Genomic DNA, 24,245 nt, shown 5'->3' on the forward strand with positions numbered 1-24,245 from the left:
GGCCGGGGGGGGGAGCGGCTCCCTCCCCGCTGGACCCAGGGGATGCTGCCTCCGCAAAGCCCATCTTGAGGCGCCAGGGCTGGAACCCACCGGCTCGGTTGTCTCCAGAGCCTCCTGCCCCAACGTGGTGGATGAAGGAGCGAGCTCCGGGCTCGCATGAAAGTCTCTCTCGCCGCCTCTCGAGTTTCAAGCACGTGTGTCGTGGTACGACACTGGTTTTGGTCTGTTCTAACGTCCCCAGCGCGCATCCATCCACATCCTCTCTTCTGCAACGTCTCAGGTCACAGAATCCGTCACCGCGCTGCGCCGGAGGTTTAGGATATTAATTGCAAATCTTCAACGCCATCTTCTGAAATTTAAATGTAATTATCACCGCGTTCGGAGGGAGAAGTGAGAAGTGCAGGCGTTTTCAGGTATTGGGTTTGTAACACACCATCCATCCTCCAAAAAAAGCATTGGCAGGGCCAGCATGAAATCCTTTCAGTCGTGAGCCAAGGCACCTTTGGAACATTGGAATACCTCTTTGATATTGGAGGCGACCGCTACCATAAATCAGGACAAGTAACTACAGCTTTACCAAAAGTCATCTGAAAGACTTACTAAAAATCCAATTTCAATTTGCAGGGTTAAGACTGTGTGGTACTCAGGGTGCCAGCTATAATTTCACTAAGTATAAAACCATCTTGAAATATATCACTGTAAAAGGAACACTTCTTATGTCTTTTGTGGTTTTTAAACAAGCAAATTTGGGACCAGGGTGAAGCATGCAGATTGGATCTGCACTAGGTCAAACCCTTCATGAGAAAAATAAAAACCTTCTTTCTCAAATACTGAAGAATATTAAAAAGAAAAAATAGTAGCTGTTGTCCAAAGAAATCCATGTATAGATGGAGAGGTAGGTAAGTTGCATGTTAAGAGAAGATAAAGTCAGTCATAAAATCCCCAGAGAGTACCTATGTAGGAAATTACCTGGCTGGGTGGTTGGTTGCTTTGTGCAGCAAGAACTCTATTAGAAAACTGTCTCCAGTTGCCTAAATGTTAGAGGAGATGATTAAAGCCAGGCCCCTACATGCACACTTGGCCTTTGCAAATCAGTCATCTCATGAGTAAGACATTCTAATCTCATTAGCGTTGCTGACTTTGTTACTCAGTGTTTCTGGACATCACCCATTTCCATTTAAGATGGCAAAAATATGTAGGACCACCATTTTGGTCTGCAAAGTAGCAAGCTCTGTTCAATACCTCAACTGTGGTGTCCCCATTAAATGCTGCATCACTGGGTGCTTTTGCATATCCTAAGAGACTATTCCTCCCTAACCAGCCTTGCTAGTAACACAAACACTCCAGCACCTCACGGCGTGGCCTGTTCATCCATTTCTGGTGTTTTCCACACCATTGCGAGTGCCTGACTCTTCAAACCTTACCGAAAAGCCCTGCTGCCTTCATGGAAGTTTTCTGAGTTAATGCCTGAAGTCCTCTTGTGAAAATGCTCTTGCTGCTGTTTAACCACGGCAGTCACTGCTGGGCCCCCTGTTTTTCACACTCTTAAGGTCACACTGACTAAAGGCATGCCAGGAAAAGTGACTGTTTCTTCTCAACAGTCTCTAAAAAGCCCTCAGTGCACAAAAAGATGGCTTCTGCTTTCACCAAACCCCTCTGAAGTCCCAGCTGACTCACCTGGGAATTGCACACAAGGTACAAAAGCAAAGAGAGACAGATGTCATGTCAAAGCAGCTGCCAAGGGCTCTCTGAAGTGGGTCCCTACAGAAAGGGGCAGTGCAGAGCCATGGAGGACACATATTAAATGCTCTTGCACCCAGCAGTTTACTCCTCCTTTCCTTCAGGAAGGTTTCCTTTCCTCTCTGGCTACAAAGGCTCTCCTGTCTCCCTAAAATACCACTGGGTGAATTCAGTCCCTAAGCCAAACAGGGACCTGTTGTCTCTGTGGGCTGAGGACCCTGGCAGCAGAGACCTTTTGAGAACTGTGGCTTGTTCAGGGGCTCCCTCTGCACCAGAGACCGTGAAATCCCCTCGGGCATCAGCACAGGGGGAGTTCCACAGTGCAGAAGAGGAACCTGCAGAGGGGAGTGAGGGGCGCCCACTCTGTGGCTCTGCTGTGGGCTGGGAGGGCTGTCCTGGGCTCTCCTGGCTGCCCTGGCTGCCCTGGCTGTCCTAGCTGCCCTGCCATTCCATCTGCACATGGCTCTGCTGGGAGTTTGCTCATGGGGGCAGCTCCTGGTGCTCAGTAAAGGTCTGGCCCTCTGCACTCTGGCTGCAGCCCAGAGCAGACCCACCAGTGAGCAGGAGCTCCTTCCCCAGATCTCCTCTCAAGTGGAGACCCCTGACCAGGGTTCTTCAGGAACACAGCAAACCTCGGGCTGAAGCCCTTTGACAAATGACATTGGTAAAAGCATTTTCAGAAGTGCATTAAGCCCCTAAAATATTTTTGGAAAGCCCACAGCTACCTGTATACACCTTTAGCTGTCCCAAAACCTGTTCCCCAAGATGGAGGTTGCTGCTGGCACAGGTTTCTACCATGGGGTTTTCATTCCTCAGAAGTCCTTGCCAATCCCTGGTTGCAAGTCCCTGTGGAATGATGTCCTCCACTGCCCAAAGCAGCAGCACAGCTCAGACCCAAACAGGAGCGCTGCTAAAGCCTCCCAACACCACGCCTCAGTCAACAGCTCTGAGTCATGGGGTTGAGTTCAGAAGTCATTCATACATCAGAAATATGTCTGTGAATGTAATTGAATGAATTCAGAGACACTGTGGCTATTCAGGGCAGATTTCTGATTACTTTGATTTATTCCATCAAAGCACCTGCTCTGTAAACAGTCTAACATGGTTCAAACAAAAACAACAATTTTACACATCTCCTATTGTAGCAACTTCAAATTCTGGTGTCATAAAAGCTGCCTTCTTGTTTTGGAAGGGTATTTGCAGTTCCTCCATTTAAAATAGTGACTCCTAAAACAGTATTAGTCAGTTATATATTTTCCATAATACTAATTGCAGAGACATTTTTAACTACTAGAAACAAACTGGCAAGCATAGCTATGTCTTTCAAGCAGAAGAGGCTCACAGCCCAGCTGACATTATTTTAGGTAGATTTGCTGGATGTTTGGTTTTCTTTTTCCTATACTTCCCCTCTCCTTCACAGCCAATAATATTTCAAACCAATTCCCATTAGGCTGCATTCATGCTTCTGTACATCAGCCTGTGCACGGGACTGAAAGAGCCCTTCACCACCTGTCCTCACTCCTAAGTCATTATAGAATCATGGATTCAGTTACGTTGGAAAAGCCCTTGAAAATCAGCAAGTGCAACTGTTAACCTAGCACTGGCCAAGTCCACTGCAAGATAATACATTAAATGCAAATTCTATTTTTTAGAAAAACCTGCAAATTAACATCACATAAAAATGCTATCCTGCGGCTTTCCTTTGGAGAGAAAAAGTTGGCAAGCACACCCAACCAGTGTGGCACACAAGCAGTGTGGTGCCCTTCCCCAGTGCCCAGATGTCAGGCCAAGAGCTTGGAAACCCTGGGTTGACACTTTCACCTCTGAAAACCAACAGCAAAATTTTTATGGACTTCCTGCTCCTCAAGGAAGGAGGCTCCTTGCCTCCTGATTGAACAGCCTACCCATCTCCCCAGAGCATTTCAACTTTTGGTATTCCAGCTACTTTCATGAGCAAGCAGCAGTTTTAGTTTCATGAAGAAAAGAAGAAAAAAAAAAGAAGAAAATTATAGGAAAAGAAAAAAAAATTAAGTCGTTTTCAAATTAAAAAAAAATAAGGAAAGCACCTGATACAGGCCAGGAGCTGTTGAGAGCAACCTCTCCCTTAACTCAGATAATCTGAGACTTCCATACCTGCAGGGCAGCTACCAAGGACTGCCTGGGACTGCTGGCATGGAGGCAAGGGAATCATGGCCCTCTGCCAGAGATGTGAGGCACAGCGTGGCCATGTGTCCCCTATGCCCTGGAGCAACAGGAACAGCTCACTGTCACCTGGGAACCTGTGCTACCCTTCATCCAGTGGAAGAGGCAAATCCAAATTATAGGATTTATCTTTTTTTCATATCCAGCCTCCTTTATTTGCAGTAAAAAGAAGGGGTGACCGGTAGGAACAGCCACCAGCTGACCAAATTTCATCAACTATGTTGTGTCCTCAGAGTATTTTCCATAAAGGCAGTTTACAGACTGCGCTCAAAGACATCCCAAATATGATGAGCACTGACAAAAAACACTTGCTGCAATTTGATCACAGAAGTAAGGCCAAACTAGGGATGGACTCTCACCATAGTGGAGAAGTGAAACTGCTCCAGAGGTGATACCTGATCTAAATGTGATTTATTACAGCAAAGAACAAGGTAAAGACTGAATTCCTGCCTTGGAAACATTCCATGTCTGGAGTCTGTTTCCAAACTGTGGGACACACAAGGAGAGGGCCAGGCTGACTGTTGTGGGACAAATATAGAGCTGGTGACAGGAGTGCTGTCACCTGTGTGTCTTGCTTGGAACACCCCTGGGATCACCGTCTTAAATACAGTCCTCCAGCAAGGAAGGAGTTTCCAGGGAATTGGGGAGCACTGAGCACTGTGTGGCTGACACATTGTTTGATTCCTGGCACATTCTGAACTTGTCAAGAGTCTGTGGCTGGATGACACTCCAAGTGCTGGACACCCTGGGACGCTGTGAGAGCCCAAGCCCTGGGGAAGGGAGGCTGCACATACAACCACTTTAAATACTTTAACCAATTTTTGCCAGCAAATGTAAGCAATGTGCTTCGGTTCCTTTTGTCTAAGTTCAAACCCACATAATTTACTGGGTTCAAAAGATCAGCTTGGTTTTGTATATTTTGGGGTTGGGGTTCCACTTCCAAAGAAGTGAGCTGCAAGGAGCCCTGTTAAAAAAGAAAATTACTTGGAGAGGAGAGGGATTAGGGTGGCACAACAAGAAAGCTCACTAAAAACTAAGCACTGAATATTAAAAAAACCCACAAGATATATACTGCATAGGTATCATCCATTCTGCTCCTGCTGCCTACTACAATTGTCCATTAAATTTTAAACTCTCTGGGATTTCTGTCCTTTTGAACTGGAGCATCTTTCTGAACAGCTGTGCAAAGCAGGAATTAAAATGATAGAGACAGGAACTCAGGTGGAAGTGAGCTTTGGGAAGTTCCACAAAAGTCATCGATGTGAGTGCCACCAGGATTTCCCTGCTTTAAAGAAACTGGGAGGATTGCCAGTGGCACACTTGGGGCACATGCAACACTGTGCAAGGAGCTTCACCATTTCAAACATAATTTGGTTTCATCCTGTCTTGATTAGCAAGGGGTAAATCCCCAGCCCTGATTTACTGAACAGATGGTGATGACATGCAGATCGTTGTGAGAAGGAGGTGGTGATGGTCTAGCAGTTTGTTACATTCTTCTCTCTGATAGACAAAAGAGGAACCCAGACCCCAAAGGAAAAATACTTAGTGAGCAAGGAGGGCTATAACCTGAAGTATTTAAAGAAAAAGAAAAACCCATTTATCTATTGCTCTTCTTTAGACAGCAGCAAAAATAACATGCCTACATTTTTGTGTTGAGGAGAGACCTGGCTCATCATTCACAGGGGCACAACATGACTTTGGCTGTGATCTACAAGGAGTGAGCAATCAAGCCCTAAATGAATGTACTGTGGTATTTCACTTTGAAAAGAAGCAGCTCAGCCCCATGAGATGTGCAGGAGAATGATTTAAAAGGAAACAGGTTTTGTAAACAAGGATTTCGGTGGAGGGTGAGAATGGGGGGTAGCAAGTCAGAATTTCTCCTGCTATCAATGATCAGTCTAGCACGCACATAAACTGGTGAAGGCTTTCTAAAAGTTTTCAAAAACATGTAGCAGCAAATCCAACCAGAAATCACTTTACAGCACAACCCCAGATGAACCACTGGATGCTCAGTGGTTTCAGCTCAAGTCCTTGGATCAGCAGGCCCCACAAAGCTCTCCACTGGCCAGCTGTCCTGGGCAGGGGCTTTAATGCAAGATTCTGCAGGGGGAAATTCATCCTTCTGCAGTCCTGTGACAACTGGGACGTTTGTGTTACAGTTCTCCTTGGCAGGTACCTCTATAAATGAAAGGGAATGAGAGCATGGAGAGTGCTTGACAAGCTTGAAGTAACCCCTCTCTCCTGGGATGTCAGCATCTTTCAGCCTAAAGCAGCTTTGGCACCTTTTGCATCCTGGGTTCTGAAGGATAAACCCTCTAAATGTGAGGGGAAATTCATAAGAGCTGAAATGTCAGAAGACAGGAGGAAACTTCACAGCATTGTGGCATGGTGGACACTTCAGAAAAGGAGACTTGGCTGCTTTTGGAAATGTCTCCCAGAAAAAATGAATATGTGAAATAAAATAATGATACACTATTACATCTCCTCCCACCTTTCTCCACCCCAGATCACAGCAGCTTTTGTATCACTGGAAAATGAAGGGCCATGGCAAGTGCAGTGCTGTATCCACAACTGTCTCATCGGTGGAACAGCATCTGGGACGACCAAGGGCAGATTTACAAAGGTAGAGGGGCAAGTTCTCAATAGCAGTGAGCTGCTGCTTTCCTTCCAGCGACATGGGAAATACTCCCCTTATTAGACACATTGCCTGCATGGCTTTATTTCACTCTATCTCAGGAAAATTCTGAATATTCTCCTAATTTTGCCTGGCAGTTGATGCAGGCCCACGACGCCTTCTGAGGACTGAACAGCTGCAGTGACTGTTGACAGCTGATGCTGCCTGGATGGCCTCTTTCACTGACTTTTGTACCAGGTTGCTCTTTTTTAGTGGTGAAAAAGAAGAGATCTTTGCATGCTTGGCTACTCATGGTTAGCATGAACAGGAAGGATGCTCTGAAGGGTGACTTACTAGCATGGGGGAATGCTTCCCTTTTGAAGCAAAATATTTTTTTTCACATTGTCAATAATGAAAGCTCAGCCACACACACTTCTGCTGAAGGTAGCTGCATGCTAGAAAACACCAAGAAATTCCCTCACCCACTCAGCATTACTCATTTTGTTACATAATTTTTTTTTTTTCCCTTTTGCTGTGGATTGGGTCAATAAATACACTGGCCCTTAAAAAACCCAGCTGTCTGTTATGCTTGTTTATAGCAAATGCAATTTTGGGTGTGACTGAGTGGGAAGGCACCATGGGCTACTGGTCCCAGCAAGATGGTATCAATACCTTGCCACTGGTTTTATTGCAGCACCTCAGGCCCATCGTGGGTCAGTTCACCTCTGGATATTGAGACCTACCAGCCTTACAAAGGCCTTCAAAATCCTCTTGCAGAGCTCCCCAGCTCTTGCTGTCCAGAAGGACACAAGTGGCTGCTGTAAGAAGCATATTGTCAAATGTGCTACATTGTTTTAAATTTTTTTTCTAACCCTTTTCTTTCATTTAGTCCTTGCAGATGGGAGAATTTATTGGTGATTGAGAAGTGAGATGAAATCCCATTGCATCTCTATGTAAAGCAAAATCATGTTACATCTCTCTATTGCTACTTGAGCCTTTCTCCCACACTGGTACTGCACCTGGCTGCTTTGAGAAAGGGGGGAAAATTTTAAAAAGGAAAGAAATGACCATTTGGTGGCCTTAAACTGCTACTCAAAGCACCAAAATCAGATCCTGCTGTCCCTGAACTGGGGAGGAGTTCCCCCTCTTTGTTGACTGGGAACAAAGTGTGCAGGCCAGGAGCTGCCTGTTGCACAGGGACAGACAGTCCCAGTGCTGCCAATGCCTGGGGCTGCCTGCTGCTACACTGCCCCAGTAGCTGTGAATTATGAGGTTTCCCTCCACAGCTGCAAGGCAGTGACTTTTTAAAAAGACTTTTTTAAAAGGACAGACAGCAGCATTTAAGGGGATGCAAACAAAATTCCCTGCTGACACAGTAAAACTTCTTGAGTAACAGTAAACGCTCCACATAAAATGGCAGATGGATTGGGTTTCTGAAGCATCTCTGGGGCAAGGACTTTACTGCCACAGTTACTTCCAAGTCACCACAGCACTGACAGCACCATATGACTGACAGCAGTCCCAGGACACAGCTTCAGTGATGTTTTCCCCAATCCATCTAAACTCCAGCCTAGACCAATATCCATTTAATGTGCAACATATGACAGAGACCAGTGCCTAGGTAGTCCAGGCATCCCCTGTCTGGGATAGGTGTGTGCTTCCACATCAGGCAGTCAGATAAAGTCCTGTCATGTAGATTCTGGGAAGGCTCCAAGACTGGTGTTTATTTTTCATAAGGCAAATGAGGAACATATCATAGAGTACTGGAGAAGCAGCAGGACAGGCTGTCCTCATTAGGGAAAAAAAAGTGGAACTCAAGAACATCATTATTGCTGCCCAAGGCTCATTTGGAAATCCATATTAAAAGGGCTCTGCTTGGGACCAATTCTTTCCTCTTCCCTCAAAGGTCCCCTGGAATCATGTTCTCATAATTTTGACACTCACCAGAGATCAAATAGGATCCTTTTAGCAACTCTCAGTCTATAAATTTACACTTCAAAATACTAACTCACATTTCCAGAGCACAGAAGCCATTCAAAGGTCACAGATGCCTCCAGTGCCTTGGGGTGAGGATAGTTGTTGGTGCCACTAAAGAGCACAAGAAAAGGATCTGATGTTATACCTGCAGAACTGAGAATAATGGAGAATGTTCACCTCGGAGCACTTGAGAATGTTCACCTTGGTGCACTTCCATGAAGCTCCTCAGAGCTTAAGGGAGAAGAGGTTGTTGGTTCCTTTCACCTCTTTGCATGGGCAGGAGTTTAAAATACAAAATACTAGTACCAAGTGGATCTGCTCATGAGAACATTGGAAGTCAGCATGGGCTCATGTAGCCTAAGTCTGTAAGTCCTGAATCTTACCATGGAATCACAGAGTACCAGTCTGGAAGGGACCTCAAGTCTCATCTGGTCCAACCTTTCTTGGCAAAAGCATGGTCTAGACAAGATGGCCCAGCACCCTGTCCAACTTGAAAGCATCCAGCGTTGGGGAATCCACCATTTGCCTGGGGAGATTATTCCAATGCTTGATTCTTCTCATTGGGAAACATTTCCCTCTTGTGACCAATAGTAATCTCCCCAAGAGTAACCTATACCCCTTACCCCTCATGTTTTCCATGTGACTCCTCTTAAAAGGGGGTCTCCATCTTCTTTGTAGCCACACTATAAATACTGGGACATGGTGATAAAGTCCTCTCTGAGCCTTCTTTTCTCAGGCTGTTTGTCCACCAGGACCAACCCCAGGTCTGTGTAGATCCCAATCTGTGATACAGTCCTGGATTATGTTTTCCAAGATACAAGATATTACACTTGTCCTTCATAAAGTTCTTGTTCACTTGTTCTTTCAATCTATCCAGCAGGGTGGTTCTCCCTTCCAAAGTGTCCACTTCCTCTCTCAGTTTGGTGTCATCACCAAGTTTCATCAGGGTATCCTTGATCTCATCATTCAGATCACTTATGAGGGTATTGAACAGCATTGGGCCCAATTGTCTCTACCAATGCATTAATGCTCCTTCCTCATATTCCTGCTCCACAATATGGGAAAAGTGCTCTAACCATTGGCCTGTCAAGTGCAGCTCACTGGCAGCTGGTTTGTGTATTCACTCTGGACTAGAACCATCCGTTTGGTCATGTTTTCATTATTGGGTTCTGGGGGCTTTTTGGTGCACTGAGATACAGTAGTCAATGTAATTCTCCAAGTTTTCCTTTCACGTTTCTGATTACACACAATATTAGCCATCTTTTCTGCCCTCTCATTAATTCCAGAACAAAGCCTTTACCTCACTGTCTTTCTTGGGAAACTTACACAATTCCTGAAAGTTCCTCCATTTTTTCCTTCCAGCTCCCACAGGTGCCACTATTTGCTTGTAGAGTTTTTCCCTTGTGACAAAGCAGCAGGAAACCAACAGACCAAAATCAAAGCCTGACTTGGCTTTCCTCTAAAAATGTCATTATGTTTTTCTCCTTACCTTAACTAGGCTAGAGCACTATAAACCCCCTCAAGTTCAGCCTGTTATGACTGTTCACCTCCAGGGGCTTAACAAGTGTGCACCAACACACCAACAGTGACAGAAACTGAGAGTCATTCATGCAAAGTTCTAGAAGACTGTAGGAAAAAGAGAAATTTGATGACAGCCCAAAGTCCTACAATGACTATGAGCTTTTCTCTTCTACTAAATGTTATGTGTTATGTTTAAAGATGATCCAGCAGATACCTGCATAACTCAAACTCTCTTGTTCCTTATTCCTGCTATCAGATGTCAGGATACACCACCTTGCTGGAAGATCTTTTGAAACCTTAACTTTGGGCTATACTCCATCAGTAGTCTTGTCCAAATAAATAAATTACGCCTCTCTAGAGTGGATCTTCATAATCTCTTTCCACATCTAGTTATTACTGACAGGTGGAAGGGAAGATATATCATAGCAGAGGTCTTCCTTTTTGTGACTGGTCTGACTCAACTCCAGGAATGACTGCATACCTGGCTAAAGTCATCCCTGAAATGTGAAGCTGCAGTTCCATGAAGCTGCAACAACATGTGACAGACCACGAATATTGATCACCCTGCTTTGAAGGATGGCCAAAAAGCAAAACTGCCAAAAGCATTGTTGACTTGTGAAAATGTGCACTAAAGGCTTATCTTAGGGTTGCACTCAAATGTTTAAAGCTTCCCCTGCAGGTGGCCAGGCTAATCCTCTCCCAAACTGAACCAGTGCACAACCAGCTCCCAGCTCCCTGGGGTAAGGCTCATGCACTTTGCCAGTAAACCACGTGGGCCTGTCCCAGCTCATCAGCCCTCTGGGAAGCCAGGGCATGCCATGTCACAGCTGGGATGCACAGCGGGCAGCCCTCTTCACTGTGCAGGTTTCACTCAAGGTGATGGAGACACGACCCTATTTATTACCATCTCCCAGGAGAATGCAGCCATTTCACACAACTCCATTGTCAAGGATTTCCTTCAGGCATCATCTTCGCATCTGCTATTGAAACAGGGTTGCCAATGTGTCATTCCATCCCTTCTCAAAAAAAGCACCCAGCTGCAGCCTAGCACTACTTACAGAAGGCTCCTTCTTGCTTTAATTGCAGCCTCTTGTTTAAAATATCCAATGCCCATCTGCCCTCCCTCCACCAGCAAGCACACAGGTGGAAATTCTCTTGCTCAGAGGCTCACAGTACTTCATGAAATATTAAATTAGAACATGGCTGGTTTAAAACAGCTACTGATGCCTTTCTTCTACAGCCCACAAAGCATTCTTGTAACCAAAGCCACAAATAGGAGGTATTTTTAAATGAGCTGTGGGGATTGATTCACCGATTACTGTCTCTTCCTCCCCTTTATTGTTTCCCATCAGAGCTGGCAAATCACTCTCAGAGCACTCACCAAACCATGCTCTCCCTACTCTTACCTCTGCTATTTCCACAGCCTGGTCCCCACACAAGTTATTTTCAGCTAGGTAAATAATCTATTCGTTCCTAATCACCCTACTATACATGCTCCCAATTAAAAATGGATTAAACTGTTTGGCTTTCTTGAACAAGTGATCAGCACAGAATCCAGCAACCACCTCCAGTCTTGAAGGGAGGAAGGAAAGCCTGGAGGGACTAATAGGATCCTAATTACCCAGCTTAGTGCTCGAGGCAACCCTGGAGAGGACAAGGAGACTTTGGCCATCAGTAGAGAGACAGGGGCTTCTCCAACACACAGTTTGCATCTACTCCAGCTGGAAATGTAAGGTTTTCTTTTTTAACTGAGGTGCCCACAGCAAGCACGGCAAGATCTCCAGCCCTGCATGAAGTTCAATGTGTTTCAAGCCACTGAGGCTCCCTGATCACTGAGTCCCCACACACTGACCTTCCCTCAGAAATTACCTGAGAGGTGGCACTGGCAGCATTTCACAGAGTGCAATGCACTCAGAAAAAAACAGCTAAGTCAAGGGGGAGTCCCTTCCTCTGCTGCCTGGAGCTTCCAAGCTGTCTTTGGAAATGAATAAAATTCATGTCTTCCATGAAGCAGTCCAAAAGTAGCAGCAGCAGCTTGGCCAGGGAGACACCAATTTTGTTCTTCCTCCAGTTCTCATCTGCCAGAACAGCCTTTATTAGATGCAATCACCATATGCACTTTCTTTCCAGAACAAGAAAATCAGGACAACACTTTTTTTTCTATCACCATAGTCATATATCCAAAGTACTGTGGAGAATCCCTTTTATTTTAGCTTGCAGACGTTTTCCTGGAGTACATGGAAGGTATCAGCACATGGCTCAGGAGCTCTAACCATGTTATCCTTAGCTATTCCAATGTTTTATTTTTTGCCATGTGCTATTCCTGCTTTGCCTGCTGCCCACTGCTCCCCCCATCATTCTTGAAATCACAAGCACATTACGTATCCCAACCATTTTTTACCTGCCATTCTATGTCCAACTGATGCACCAGAGGATTTCATTTCACCTAGGACAGTCAAAAACAGAATTGCTCTGGGCCTCTTTCTCTTCACTCAATTTTTTTCTCATTTAGAAATTAAGACAGCTGCACTTTATTGTTCATGTTGAAATTCAGCAAATGGTTCCTGGGGGAGTAACAACTCAAATTTTCTCCCATCTACATCCAACCACCATCCTGTGCACTTTCATATGCAGGTGGGATGAAGGTGTTGAGACTCCCAAAGCTCCTTGCCCTGCCTCAGGATCTCTCTGTTACAAACATATTTTACCACCCCTGAGATGGAGGGCAGGTACCTCAAATGACAATACACAGCCAACATTGATGCAGTGCTTTTCATCTGGGGCATCTCAAAGTTGCACCAGGGAAAGTTGTAGCTGCTTCTCCATTTTACTGGGAAAATGAAGCAAACCAGACTGAAATAACTTGCATAATCACACAGCAAATGGTAGGAGATTTGGTAACAGAGTCCAGAATTTTAGGGATTGGACAAAAGTGTCCAATCCCTAAGACTCAGTATGCCTTCTTGGTAAGTCAAAACCACAAGTCCTTTGTCTCAAAAAGGATTATGGAAACTCGTAGCCTGTCTTACTGCAACACTGGTGCTCTTGGCACCCTTTCTATGCCATTTATGCAATTTGTGCATTATCAGGGAGGTATAATTCTAAAGGAGAGAAGCCCAGCTAGAAATATGTGAGATCTCCCAAGGGAAACACTGATGTATGGTAACCAACCCAGGGAAATGAAGGCCAACTCTAAAAGAAAAGAAAATATTGTAAAGTATCAAAGACTTTCACTGACAGCAGAGTCTAGAGTGCACTTCCAATGAATTACTATATTACATCAATACCCACTGGTGGTTATACCTTGTCCCATTCATCCTCCAGACTTATTACTAATGGTTAATTTCATACAGCCTTACCCAGCTGAGAGATGACATAGGCACACTTGCACAGCCTCCAAAAAATATGTGCAAAAATATGAAATTTTTGTTTGTTTTTTATCTTTTCTTTCCTTCTTTTGAGACAGTGAGGGATTTTATAAGCTGTTTTGCTGGGAAAGTCACATGCTACAGACTTAACTTCCCAAGACTTCCAAAATGCAATCCTTGGAAAAATACAGAGGGAGCATGCATATATACAGTTGTAATTCTGACACCTTCAACATATACTTCCTCTAAACACAGAACAGTTTTCCCTACTTAGAAACGTTCAACTAAGTCCCATCTTGCCTTAAAATGTAAGAGGGATGATCAAGTAAAATGTTTGCAATTAGTAGTAACCTGCACGGGATGCAGGTCCACCAATGAACATTGCTTTTTGGCATAAAAATCAGAAATAAAATATCCCTTTTGAATGTTTTCAATGTCAGGCTCAACACTGTCATGGATCAGTGTTACTTATCCAAAGCATCCAGTGTTGTACAAGAGCCAGAAGGCCACAGAAGATGACAACATCCAACAAAAGGCACATCAAGCTTCGGAGAAAACCACCCCAACCATAACAGGACAGATACACAGACAGCCAAAGTGTTGCTAATACAATTAAGTAAATCAGCAACTTTATAACAAGAGCATTTATTAATATAAGTACATACTTACAGGAAACAAATTGTTTGCAAGCCACATACTGGCACTTACCCTGGCTCAAGAAGTCTGGGATAAATACCAGTTATTAAAAAAAAAAAACCAAAAACAAAAACCAAAGCACAAAAACCCAAAGAAACCCACACACAGAAAACAAAGGTAAAAGGATGTAAGGAGGGGAAGAAATGCAATAAATTGTAAAAAAAAAAATCCCATTTGCTGTAGTATCTGCTAACAAATTAAATAAAAACTCACTTGCTTCCAGGGAAAGAAGGGAAAAAGGAGAATCAGAACTCAGACTTTCAAAGGGTTCATTTGTAAATGTCTTCTCTGAGGTCTAACACTGTGTTGCCAATGCCTGTATTAATAATGACCAATCAAACAACCTAAGAACACTTCACATTTCAAGTAGCTTCAGTGTATTGGTTCTGACCTCTCTACTCATAGTTCAATAAATAATGGAGGATACAAACCTGCACATTCATAATTGCCTCATATGAAATGGAAACTGGGCTCAGGTCTGGCTGAAAATCCCACTTTCTGAGACTGCTTGCAAGTGAGTTTTAGTCCTGGTTCACTGCAGATGTGTTTGGCTCTCATGAGCAGAACCGAGTCTCCTACAACAGCTCAGTCCCAGGGCTCAGCTATGCAGCTGCTCAATGGCAAAAGGACACCTCTTGCTCACACTTCACTAATGCCCACTCCTAATATTTACACTAGAAACTACATGGAAAACCACAGGAAGTAACCTGTAGTGACTACAGGAAGTGACCTGTAGCTACTCAGAAGCTACTCAGTTTTGGTAAAATGCAGCTGGCATAATTCACTAGAGCTAAGCACACATTCAAATATATAAAGAAGAATTTGTTCCTTGGCTGAGGGCAAAATAATAATATTGGACAGAACAACTAAATGTAGCAGTGAAATAGTTAAGCACAGGAGCCAGGCCACATGGAAAACAAGACCCAAATTTAAAGCTCTGCTGGGAACAAAGTGTGAAATTGGCTGTTTCTGTCACGTGCCTTGTGTCTCCAGGGGTATCTACAGAAACACTGCATAGTGCAACATCATCTTCCTCATGCTAATATTTTCTACAGACCATCATCATTTTCCCTCTGCCAATGAAATCTTCTTGAGGAGGTGGAAGGACTTTCATAATTTGCTGGCAAAGCCAAAACCCCTAGAGATACACAGTCATGAACAGCAATATAAAGCCATGGTCCCAGCACAATTTTTGCATGTGATTTGGTTAAAAATTACCCTTGAAAAGTACTAAGTGGTCAAAAGGAAGATTAAGCAGTAAAACATTTTTCATTTGGAAACTGCTGCTTTCCTTTAGGCAGAGGAGAAGCCTTCTCTAAAGCTTATGAGGTTTCCCTAGGTCAGAAAGGATTATACTTTAAGCATGTTTTCTGTCTCATCAGTGTTGTAGCACATACATTTAAGACAGTTCTATGAGTAACAGATGGGAGAAAGAAGGTAATCACACTACTAATTCAAGTGTCACATAGCAGGCTGTATTGAATTTGAGGTCTCTTCATAGAAAGACAGAAGAGAACAGAAACACACATTAATAAAATCTGAGCTGTCCCATTTACACTGAAGATGAATTATGTATTTTGTATTATGAAATGTATTTGAACAAGATGCATCTATCACTTCAGAGCTATCTGCAGACACACCTACTTGATTCTAGTGGAGGGTATTACTGATTAGTTGAATGCCCAAGATTCCTTAGGAATCAGCATCCACACATTCTCAATAGTATATAAAATAACAAATGCTGGAAGAGGAAGGAGAGGGAAAAAAGAGAAGACTCAGAACTCACTGTGCCTGAGCATCTAATTCTGCCTTCATGATAAGGGAGTCCCACTGCAAAAACAGTTCAGCCTTCAGCAATGATTGAAATGGCCATGAGATCTGGCTATGATCTGACTGATTATAATCTCAGGTTGGTGGGCCTTTTGGTTAAGGTTTGGATTTTTTTTTCCAATTGCCTTTCTAAGCAGAGGTAGTGTCAAACCAGAAGTTCAGTGAGTTATCTGTGGGAATTTGAACGGGGCATTTCCTCCCTTACATTCAAAGTTTTTTAATGTTTTCCCCAGAGAATCATCTGCCACTTACATCAGCTTCCTCTGGCAGACCACTACTGAGAGCCTTGAACACTGACAGCCTGAAAACTAGATAAGTTTTACAGCTGGTTAAGCCCTAAGTCAGTGTGCTATGGAAAAGAAGGTGTGTTGAAATAATAAAAAATATAGGATTCACCACATACCCTGTTCAATGATGGGCCAGCAACGAGTAAGACATGCAAGACCCTCTTGGGAGACTATCAAGAGGTGCTTGTGCTGAAGATTCTTGAACTCACCTGGAAGTAGTTGCTGAAAAGAGGTGTAGTTTCAAGAAGTCTGTGTGCAGGAGAAAAAAAAGTAATCAAAACACCAAAATGAGTTCATCTTGTACTCTTAATGTACCTGCAGGGATACAAACAGCGAGTAGAAACCTTCTGGACATTATCATTGATTTCAAGAAATACAAAAGCATATCAGGTGTTAACATTTAATTTTATTTATAAAAAAATTGTAGAACGTATTAAATACAAACATTTGGAAAAAGCAATCAAGGCTTCACTAAGATGCCCAGGAAGAGGAAGACAGAGAATCAAGAAGCTTACCAGATTTAGAATTTTTAAACTAGTGGAATAATTGCTATGACATAATAATTTTCACTGACATCTTTATAGGTGGTGGCCATTATAGCAACCAAAGTTATTATTCCTTTTAAAAAACAGATATGACTTGCCATATCTTCCCACTCAACCACAAAATGTAAGGAAGCAACTTTTTCCAGGTTAAAAAACTTAGTAATAAATACTATTAATGCATTTACCCATTACCTACATTCTAAAACACTAGACATTTGCTTATCATCACACATGGATATCAAGTTTAGCCCAAAAAAAATTGATTATACATTTCAAATCTGAATATCCAATAAGGTGTTATAAACTTTATACATTTTCCAGTGAACATCAAAATGAGGACAGTGTTTTGAAGTACAGAAACAAAATAACTGAATGCATCATCTACACTACAAAGGCCAACTACTAAGAGGTGAATTGGGTCTAGTCATGTTCCAGATAGCTGGACAGTCCTACAAATTGCCACTGAAAGGCTGGTTGGAAGACAAATCATGTCACATTCTCAGCCTGCATTAGCTCCTCTCCCTCTCTAAAAGGCTAAAGGTAAGAACTGTAGCTCTCTGTTCTGCACCGGTGGTAATCAGGGAGCAAACCATCATTCTGCCCTCGACATGTACAAACCAGATTCAAGTTTCCTTAGACTGCCGTTGCTCTTATACTGCTCTTACCTGCAGTATGCAGTACACAAAGACCACTACATAAGATGTTGAAGGTGGAGACTGCAGAAAATACCCCTTTGCCTTTCAAAAAGAGAGAAGCACTTCCACTCACTGACAATATGGCATTGTCTCCATCTTCCCAGCTTACCCTGTATCTGCTTTGGAGCTGCAGCATAACACACTCATCAGAGTGGCTCTATGGCCTTAAAGCCAAACTCAGTTCCAAAAAAAATCCTGTTCAAGGGACTGACTCTTTGGAGATAACCAAACTATTAAAAAAAAAAAAAAACAGTGCAGATTAATCTTGGACACATGAAAATTAACAGATATCTCCCATTCTGCCTTGTATGTCTCAGAACAGTAAAAGAACTGCCAACTTACCAGCACCCACAGCATTACTACTGAAAGGACAAGAGTGCCAGGAGTGTTATAGGATACACAACGTTGGCAGCCAGCTACAGGAAGGACTGGCTGGATACCTGCAAGACCATAGGCAGAATACTTCTGACAAAGCTGCCCTTTGGGGGATGGGCTGATGCTGCCCTCTGCATCCTATCATGAGTAGAAGGTTGAACAAATGGACCCACATCCTGAACATGTGTCAGACCCTGTTACCGAGGAAAACCTTTTGCAATTATTACATCTACCCTCAGAGCACAGAAGGGACTGCCAACATGGACACTGCTGGGCTGGAATTGTTAACCAGACTATTGTTTGCCGATCAACATCTTCAGGAACAGCTAAATACCCTTCTTATGAGGCAATCACAGAGCAACTGCTGGATGTACCAAACAGGCAGTGGTTCATTTAGCTGCAAGGTTGAAAACAAAGTTAGTTCCAGCACTTTTCCCAAACCCAGCAACATCCCTTACTGCAACAAAGATATGATTATCCTGTTCTCATCATGCTCAGTACACTTCAAATGCTTAGTGCAATGAGAACCCTGATGCAGGCTTGACCTCAGATGAAACGGACAGGTCAGTTCCATCCCATTCCCTTTTTTTCTTTTAGGCAATTATTGATATGCGTGACCCGTATTTCACAAGCCATAACATATTTTTTTATGATACTTAACAAAAGATATTTAACAGCCAGAGTTTACTTGACCCAAAAGCCTTGCTCACATCCAAAGAATTCACTGCCACCTGCAAGCAGGAAATCACATGTAGAGGAATCTTGTGAAGGAATGGGAGGCCAGAGTACCAAAGAAATTGAAAGAGACGTAATTTGGATACTATTTAGTATGCTGATTGCTTCTCACTCAGTGCTTAGCTTTTAGCATGATATACACCACACTTGAACAAATGAAAGCTTTGGTTTTCGTTTCCTATCTTGGCTGTTTGGGTGATACTTTTTATTTTCTAGAATCTAGAAAGAAGAATCTAGAATCTAGAAGAAAAGCCGGCCTTCCATCCTCCAAGTCAAAGACAAGAAATCATGATCTTGGCATCAGAGCCACTTCAAACGACACCATCAGAAATCAATACATTGCCCAGCATCCCTACTGACATGTTTGAAATTACACTCTTACAAGCTGCTTCAGTCAGGCAATGGTTCCATTCCAGAAAAACACAGCGCTACCAAGAGCGGAGTATGGCTCCTAGTTTCAACCTAATTTAAAATATATTGTACAAATGAATTCCCATAAATCTGATCACAGCAAAATATATAGTGGTGTTTAAATGGCAGGAAAGTTGAATTCCAACAACTCAATCTTTAAACCAGTGAGAAATATGGGCAATTTTAAAATAAAACAATAAACTTCTCAAATACAGACATTTTGAAATATACGTGCACACGCACTCTCGCACACACACGCACCCACTTACTTCACTCAGTGTTAGATTAAGATTACACAAGGCAATTTTCAAGGTTGCATTTACAACCACAATGACAAGAACAGCATTTTTGAGGTAGCTGAAGTCAAAGAGCAAACCACAGCACAAGCAAAGAAACAGGTGCTCGCACTCACACCGAGCCCACTCTTTGGAGATGCGCTATCATGTGCGCAGGGGCGCGTGCTGAAGAGGCACGTGTTCCATGGGGAATGAAGGTCAGTGGCTCTGGAGACATGATAAACTATTCTCCAGAAAAGCTTATGTCGGGAGACCACATGCACAGTCAAGGGAGCACGGCTTAAATCACTGCACATCAGCTGAGCTGTGGTAACAGCCTGGGTGCTCTTGGTCTGTGGCAGCTCTGCCGACAGCTCAGTCTCACGGGCACTGAAGCAAAGACAACTGTGGCGGTTGAAGGTGTTATTACTCAGAGCTGTCTGTCCCACTTCTCTCCTAGATGCCACTGCTGGGGGAAACCTACTTGGGCCCCTGTCTCATCTGCTCCAGCTTTCAGCCTGCACTCAAGTTCACACCCACCTCCACACTATTACCTGCCAATGGACTGTGAGCAGGAGCAGCAGAGACCCAGACTCGAGTTCCCTTCTTCAGGTGCAGTAACACCTCGGCCACACTAAGAGTGCAGAGATGCCAAACTGCCACAGCTCGAATCACCAGACTTCATCTCTCCAAGCCCTTTGCTAGCCTACAACAAGAGGAGTTGAGCTAACCTCACAGCAAATGCCAGGCAATGTGGGCAGAAGGGGACATAGGTATGGCTGGCAGACCGACTGCCTCAGCCACAGTCACTGGATCCTGTCTCTGGGCACAAACAGAGCTTGATCCTGCCCGAATTACCAAACTGTGTGAAACACACTCATACACACACACACATAATGTCATCCAGAAGTTTTCTATAAATCAACAGTTTGCATGGCTTACTGCTGAAAGTCTTGAAGATGGGATGGAAAACATGGCAAGATGTTTTGCAAAAGTAGAAAGAAAAAAAAATCGACCTCTTGCAACTAGGTCTCTGTTGTGTAGTTGCTGTATGAGAGTGATGGCACAGATGAGAAGTTGTTATTCCACTGCCTTCCTCCAGTAGTCTGATGCAACTCTGCCTGCTCTTTGTATTTGCTCAGAAGATTTTTGGCTTCTTGCAGATCCTGAGAAGAGTTTTCGCCATATTCTTCTTTCAGCCACTGCCTGAACTGGAGAAATTGAAAAGACATATACAAAATTATGAAACAGTAACATGAAATGAATGGAGGAGTAATTCTTCTTCCTGTCCTACAGAATTTTGATAACCTTTAGGATCATATATAGTTTAAAGAAAAGCACTGCAAATATTGCATGACCTTCAATAGCAGCACGGAATGCACAGCACATATTTGAAATCACTGAGACTCCTTACATCTCCTGAAATGACACATCTGAGGAACAGCTTGGCTGACTGGAGTAATACAGAGTAAGGAACACCTGCTGGGAAAGGACATCCTGGACTTAAAACCTCCCTCTTCCTGCTGCATACACAAACAATAAGAGGAATTAGCATGGAAGCCAATATGATCAGCCAACTTGCCCAAGTCACAACAGGCTGCAAGAACGTTGAAGATCAGAAAGTGAACCACTCTTACAGGTTTTTTTATCTTAAGCCCACAAACACCAGTAGTAAAAAATGTAGTGTGGATATCCTAATAGGTGTCCTCTAGAAAGAAATAGTCTCTGAGTTTTACAAGCTATAGAATGGGACCCTATATGTTACAGATATGAATGACTGAATTTGGTACATGGTAACATATGTACCAGGCCCAGCTGATGGTCAGTCCAGCTCTGTATCCTGCTTTGAGAGTAACCAGATATAAATGATGAGGAAAGAATCAAGCAACAGCAGGGCAATAATGCTGAGACCTTTTCCTTGGCCATTTCCTCAGTTTGCAGCAATTTTCAGCTCAGGTGCTCTCAGAGGTTGAGGCAGTATCTGTGTCTGGTAACACAAATTAATTCTTTTGTCATGATATCTCATTTTAAATCCCCATTTTTGTTTACCACGAGATATCTGTATCCTAACAAGCTCCATAAGTGCATATTGTATAAATCCCCCCCTCCTTTTTCTTGATTTGGACCTGCCAGCTGATAACTCTGTCTTATAGGAAAGAGTGGTAATTTCACATGTTCACTTTTTCTATCCACTCAGCTCTGACACTTCTTTGCCTGCTGGAGAATTTGAGTCCAGCTGAGGACAATCCCAGCTGAGGAACTGTCCAATTCCTGACAATTTTGTTGCGCTTACCTGCAGAACAAGCTAGTAAACACAGACTCCAACTGTTGTGTCCCAGTGAGGACAATAATAATTTTCCAAACCTTAACCTTCACAGCTTTGTTCTGTTTGGGGCTCATGAAATAGCTTGATCCATAAAGGTAATTTCCTAGGATATTGGGAGACAAGACCTCAACATAGATACTTCCTCCCATTCCTTAAAGAAGTCTTCAGGCAAACCTGAAGCCTCAGGCTACCATGTGGAAGTTTGGAACAGGTGCAAACTATGCCATGACCTTAGTGACTAAACCTCATCCTTTAAGACCAAGATCTAGAGGACAACATTCCAGAGAGGCCACAGGATACCACCACCCTTTAGTGGAACAGCAAAACACCAAATGCTGCTGAAATCTGAAAAAAGTTCACGCCCTTGGCAGATGGCATCATTCCACCGAAATCAGGTGTGTAAACAGACACCTGCTGAGGATGTGGTTGCTCTTAAGAGACACTAAGAAACTACAGCCCAGCCAGTGAATACAGGTGGATACTTCTTTCTGCAACCTACTGCCTCCCCCTCCGTGAATAAAGACAGAATGCACAGTCCATGGTGGATGAAAAAAGAGAGACGTTACTGTCTTTATCAGGCTATTTGCATACAGCCTTAATTGTCATTGCTGTTAGACCAAACCAATTAGAGTAGAAATGACTGTAAGGGAGGAAGGAGACAAGTCTGGAAAGTCCCTCTCTGACTTTTGTCTCTTAAAAATCAGTTATTCTACCATTTACACCAGTTCCAAATGACCCAGGAACCATTCAGTTACATATTAAAAAAACACAAATATTTACAGTTGCTAACTGCATCATGCAAAACAAATGGTAATTTTTAAACTCTGAGCTTTCTGCAGCAGAATGACAGGGATGGAATAAAAAAAACAACATCCTTTGTCTTGTGTATTTTGCTTTCCGACTTTGGTTTGCCTCTGTTGTTGTTATTTTTAATAAGCACAACAGGCACAAAAGCCCACACAACAACAACAACATGCTGAGCAATGGAAAATGGAAAGGACGGCCACAGTAGGTTAGTAACGTAAGTGGAAGTCACCAATCACCCACAGGGAGCAGGTCTTTTGTGTAGGATGGGGTTTTTTTGGAGTAAGAAACTAATTTTTCTTTTATGAAACCCCTTTAGCATTCCTACCCTTTCATTGATTCTCCTAGTCCCACAAAACCTTCAAAAGGCTAATAAGAAAACAAAGGGTCAGATCTGAGGCTGCCCTAAACATCAGAAAATTTATCAAGTCTTAGCTACACAAGTGGGAGGGGGGTCACAACACACAAATCATAATGAGGACTTAGTTTAACTCCTGGACATGAAAGATTTGTGATGATGATTTCTTTCCTGCTATTCCAAATGAATGTGTTGGGGGAAACTCACTGCTTTTATACAACTGGTAGTTATAGGTTGGCCTTTACCTATGTTCTGAGAACCCACCCTTTACTTTTACCCCTCTAAAGGTGTTAATCTTCAACTGTGTCTTAGCTCACATGAAACAACCACCAGATTGACAGCACAGTTGGGCAGGAGGTGTTTAGATGCTGTGCTTGATCCCTTGTCGCACCTAGCATTCCCTGATACCTTCAGATCTATCTGTATCTCCTTCGTGGAACTGGCTGGGCTAAGAAGCCATTCCCTCAAAGCAAAAACAGGGAGTCAGATAAACCACACAGACCACAAAATAGTGAGAAGTAGCTCATGATCTGACTTGGAGTTGTGTTTCCCAGCTCTTTGTTGTAGTTCATTTACCTGATCAACATCATGTTTTTCAAATTCCTGCAGCTGTCTCTGGAAGCCCATGTTTGGATTGGCACAGGACCTTGCCGCGCGGACAACAGACAGTGCATCTTCCCAGCCAAAGTCTGTGATGGTCATGATGTAGGCAACCACCAGTGTGACACTCCTGGAGACACCTGCAAGGCTGCATGGAAAAGGGCATGAAATACACTGAAGCAGTGCTATACTTCACCTGTTACAGCTAAAAGCATCACTTCTCAACATCACAGACTGCTATGTTGCTTGCCTGAGGAAGAAATACTACAATATTTAAGTTAAATTGTCTTGGTGCTACTTTTTTAAATGCAGCAGAAAAAAATCTACATGATCAAGAACGTGGGTTTTGAGTGGTAACTCATATGAGGCTGAAAAGGAAGAAATAAGCATGAAGTAGTCAAAAGCAGGGGACAGTGCACACATTCTAAGTTAGATTTGGATTTTAAAAAGGCAGAAGTAAGTCACCCACTTTCTTCTGTTTATAAAGATCAGAGCAGTGAAATAAGACTGTTTCCTCTCCACCATGAATAAAGGCTGCAATTTCATGGGGCCAAAATGAACTTTAACTGAACCAATAAGAGGTACATATGTCTGGTTGCTTGAGTTCCTCTTTCTGCTACTGACAGCATTGTGCAGCTTAAACTCTCAGGACTCCAGTTTCCCCAGATGAAAAGCTGGGATAGAGTAAGAATCATTCATTATGCCTGGCTGGACAACACTGGACAAACTCAGAATCATTTCTATTGAGAGAATAAAGAATGTGTTAGAGTTATATTTACCACAGTAAAAATATAGAGTTACCAGACTCTTTCACCATTTTATGTTTCTGCATACTTCACCAATTTAAATATATGTTTTTTAAAATCTATTAGTATTCAGACTACTT

At 43.2% G+C, this 24,245-nt stretch overlaps 1 protein-coding gene across 1 annotated transcript in view; it reads right to left on the reverse strand.

The window, feature by feature from the left end:
- Positions 1 to 16,621: 16,621 nt before the first annotated feature.
- The window catches only part of DUSP22 (dual specificity phosphatase 22), a 43,936-nt gene continuing 36,312 nt past the window's right edge, over positions 16,622 to 24,245 (reverse strand). The window contains 2 exon segments of the mRNA XM_014308981.2: positions 16,622 to 20,482; positions 23,336 to 23,507. Coding sequence (XP_014164456.2) covers positions 20,297 to 20,482; positions 23,336 to 23,507 — 358 coding nt within the window. The 3' untranslated portion in view covers positions 16,622 to 20,296.

Source organism: Geospiza fortis, unplaced genomic scaffold, assembly GCF_000277835.1.
Source record: "Geospiza fortis unplaced genomic scaffold, GeoFor_1.0 scaffold154, whole genome shotgun sequence".
NCBI classification, from domain to species: domain Eukaryota; kingdom Metazoa; phylum Chordata; class Aves; order Passeriformes; family Thraupidae; genus Geospiza; species Geospiza fortis.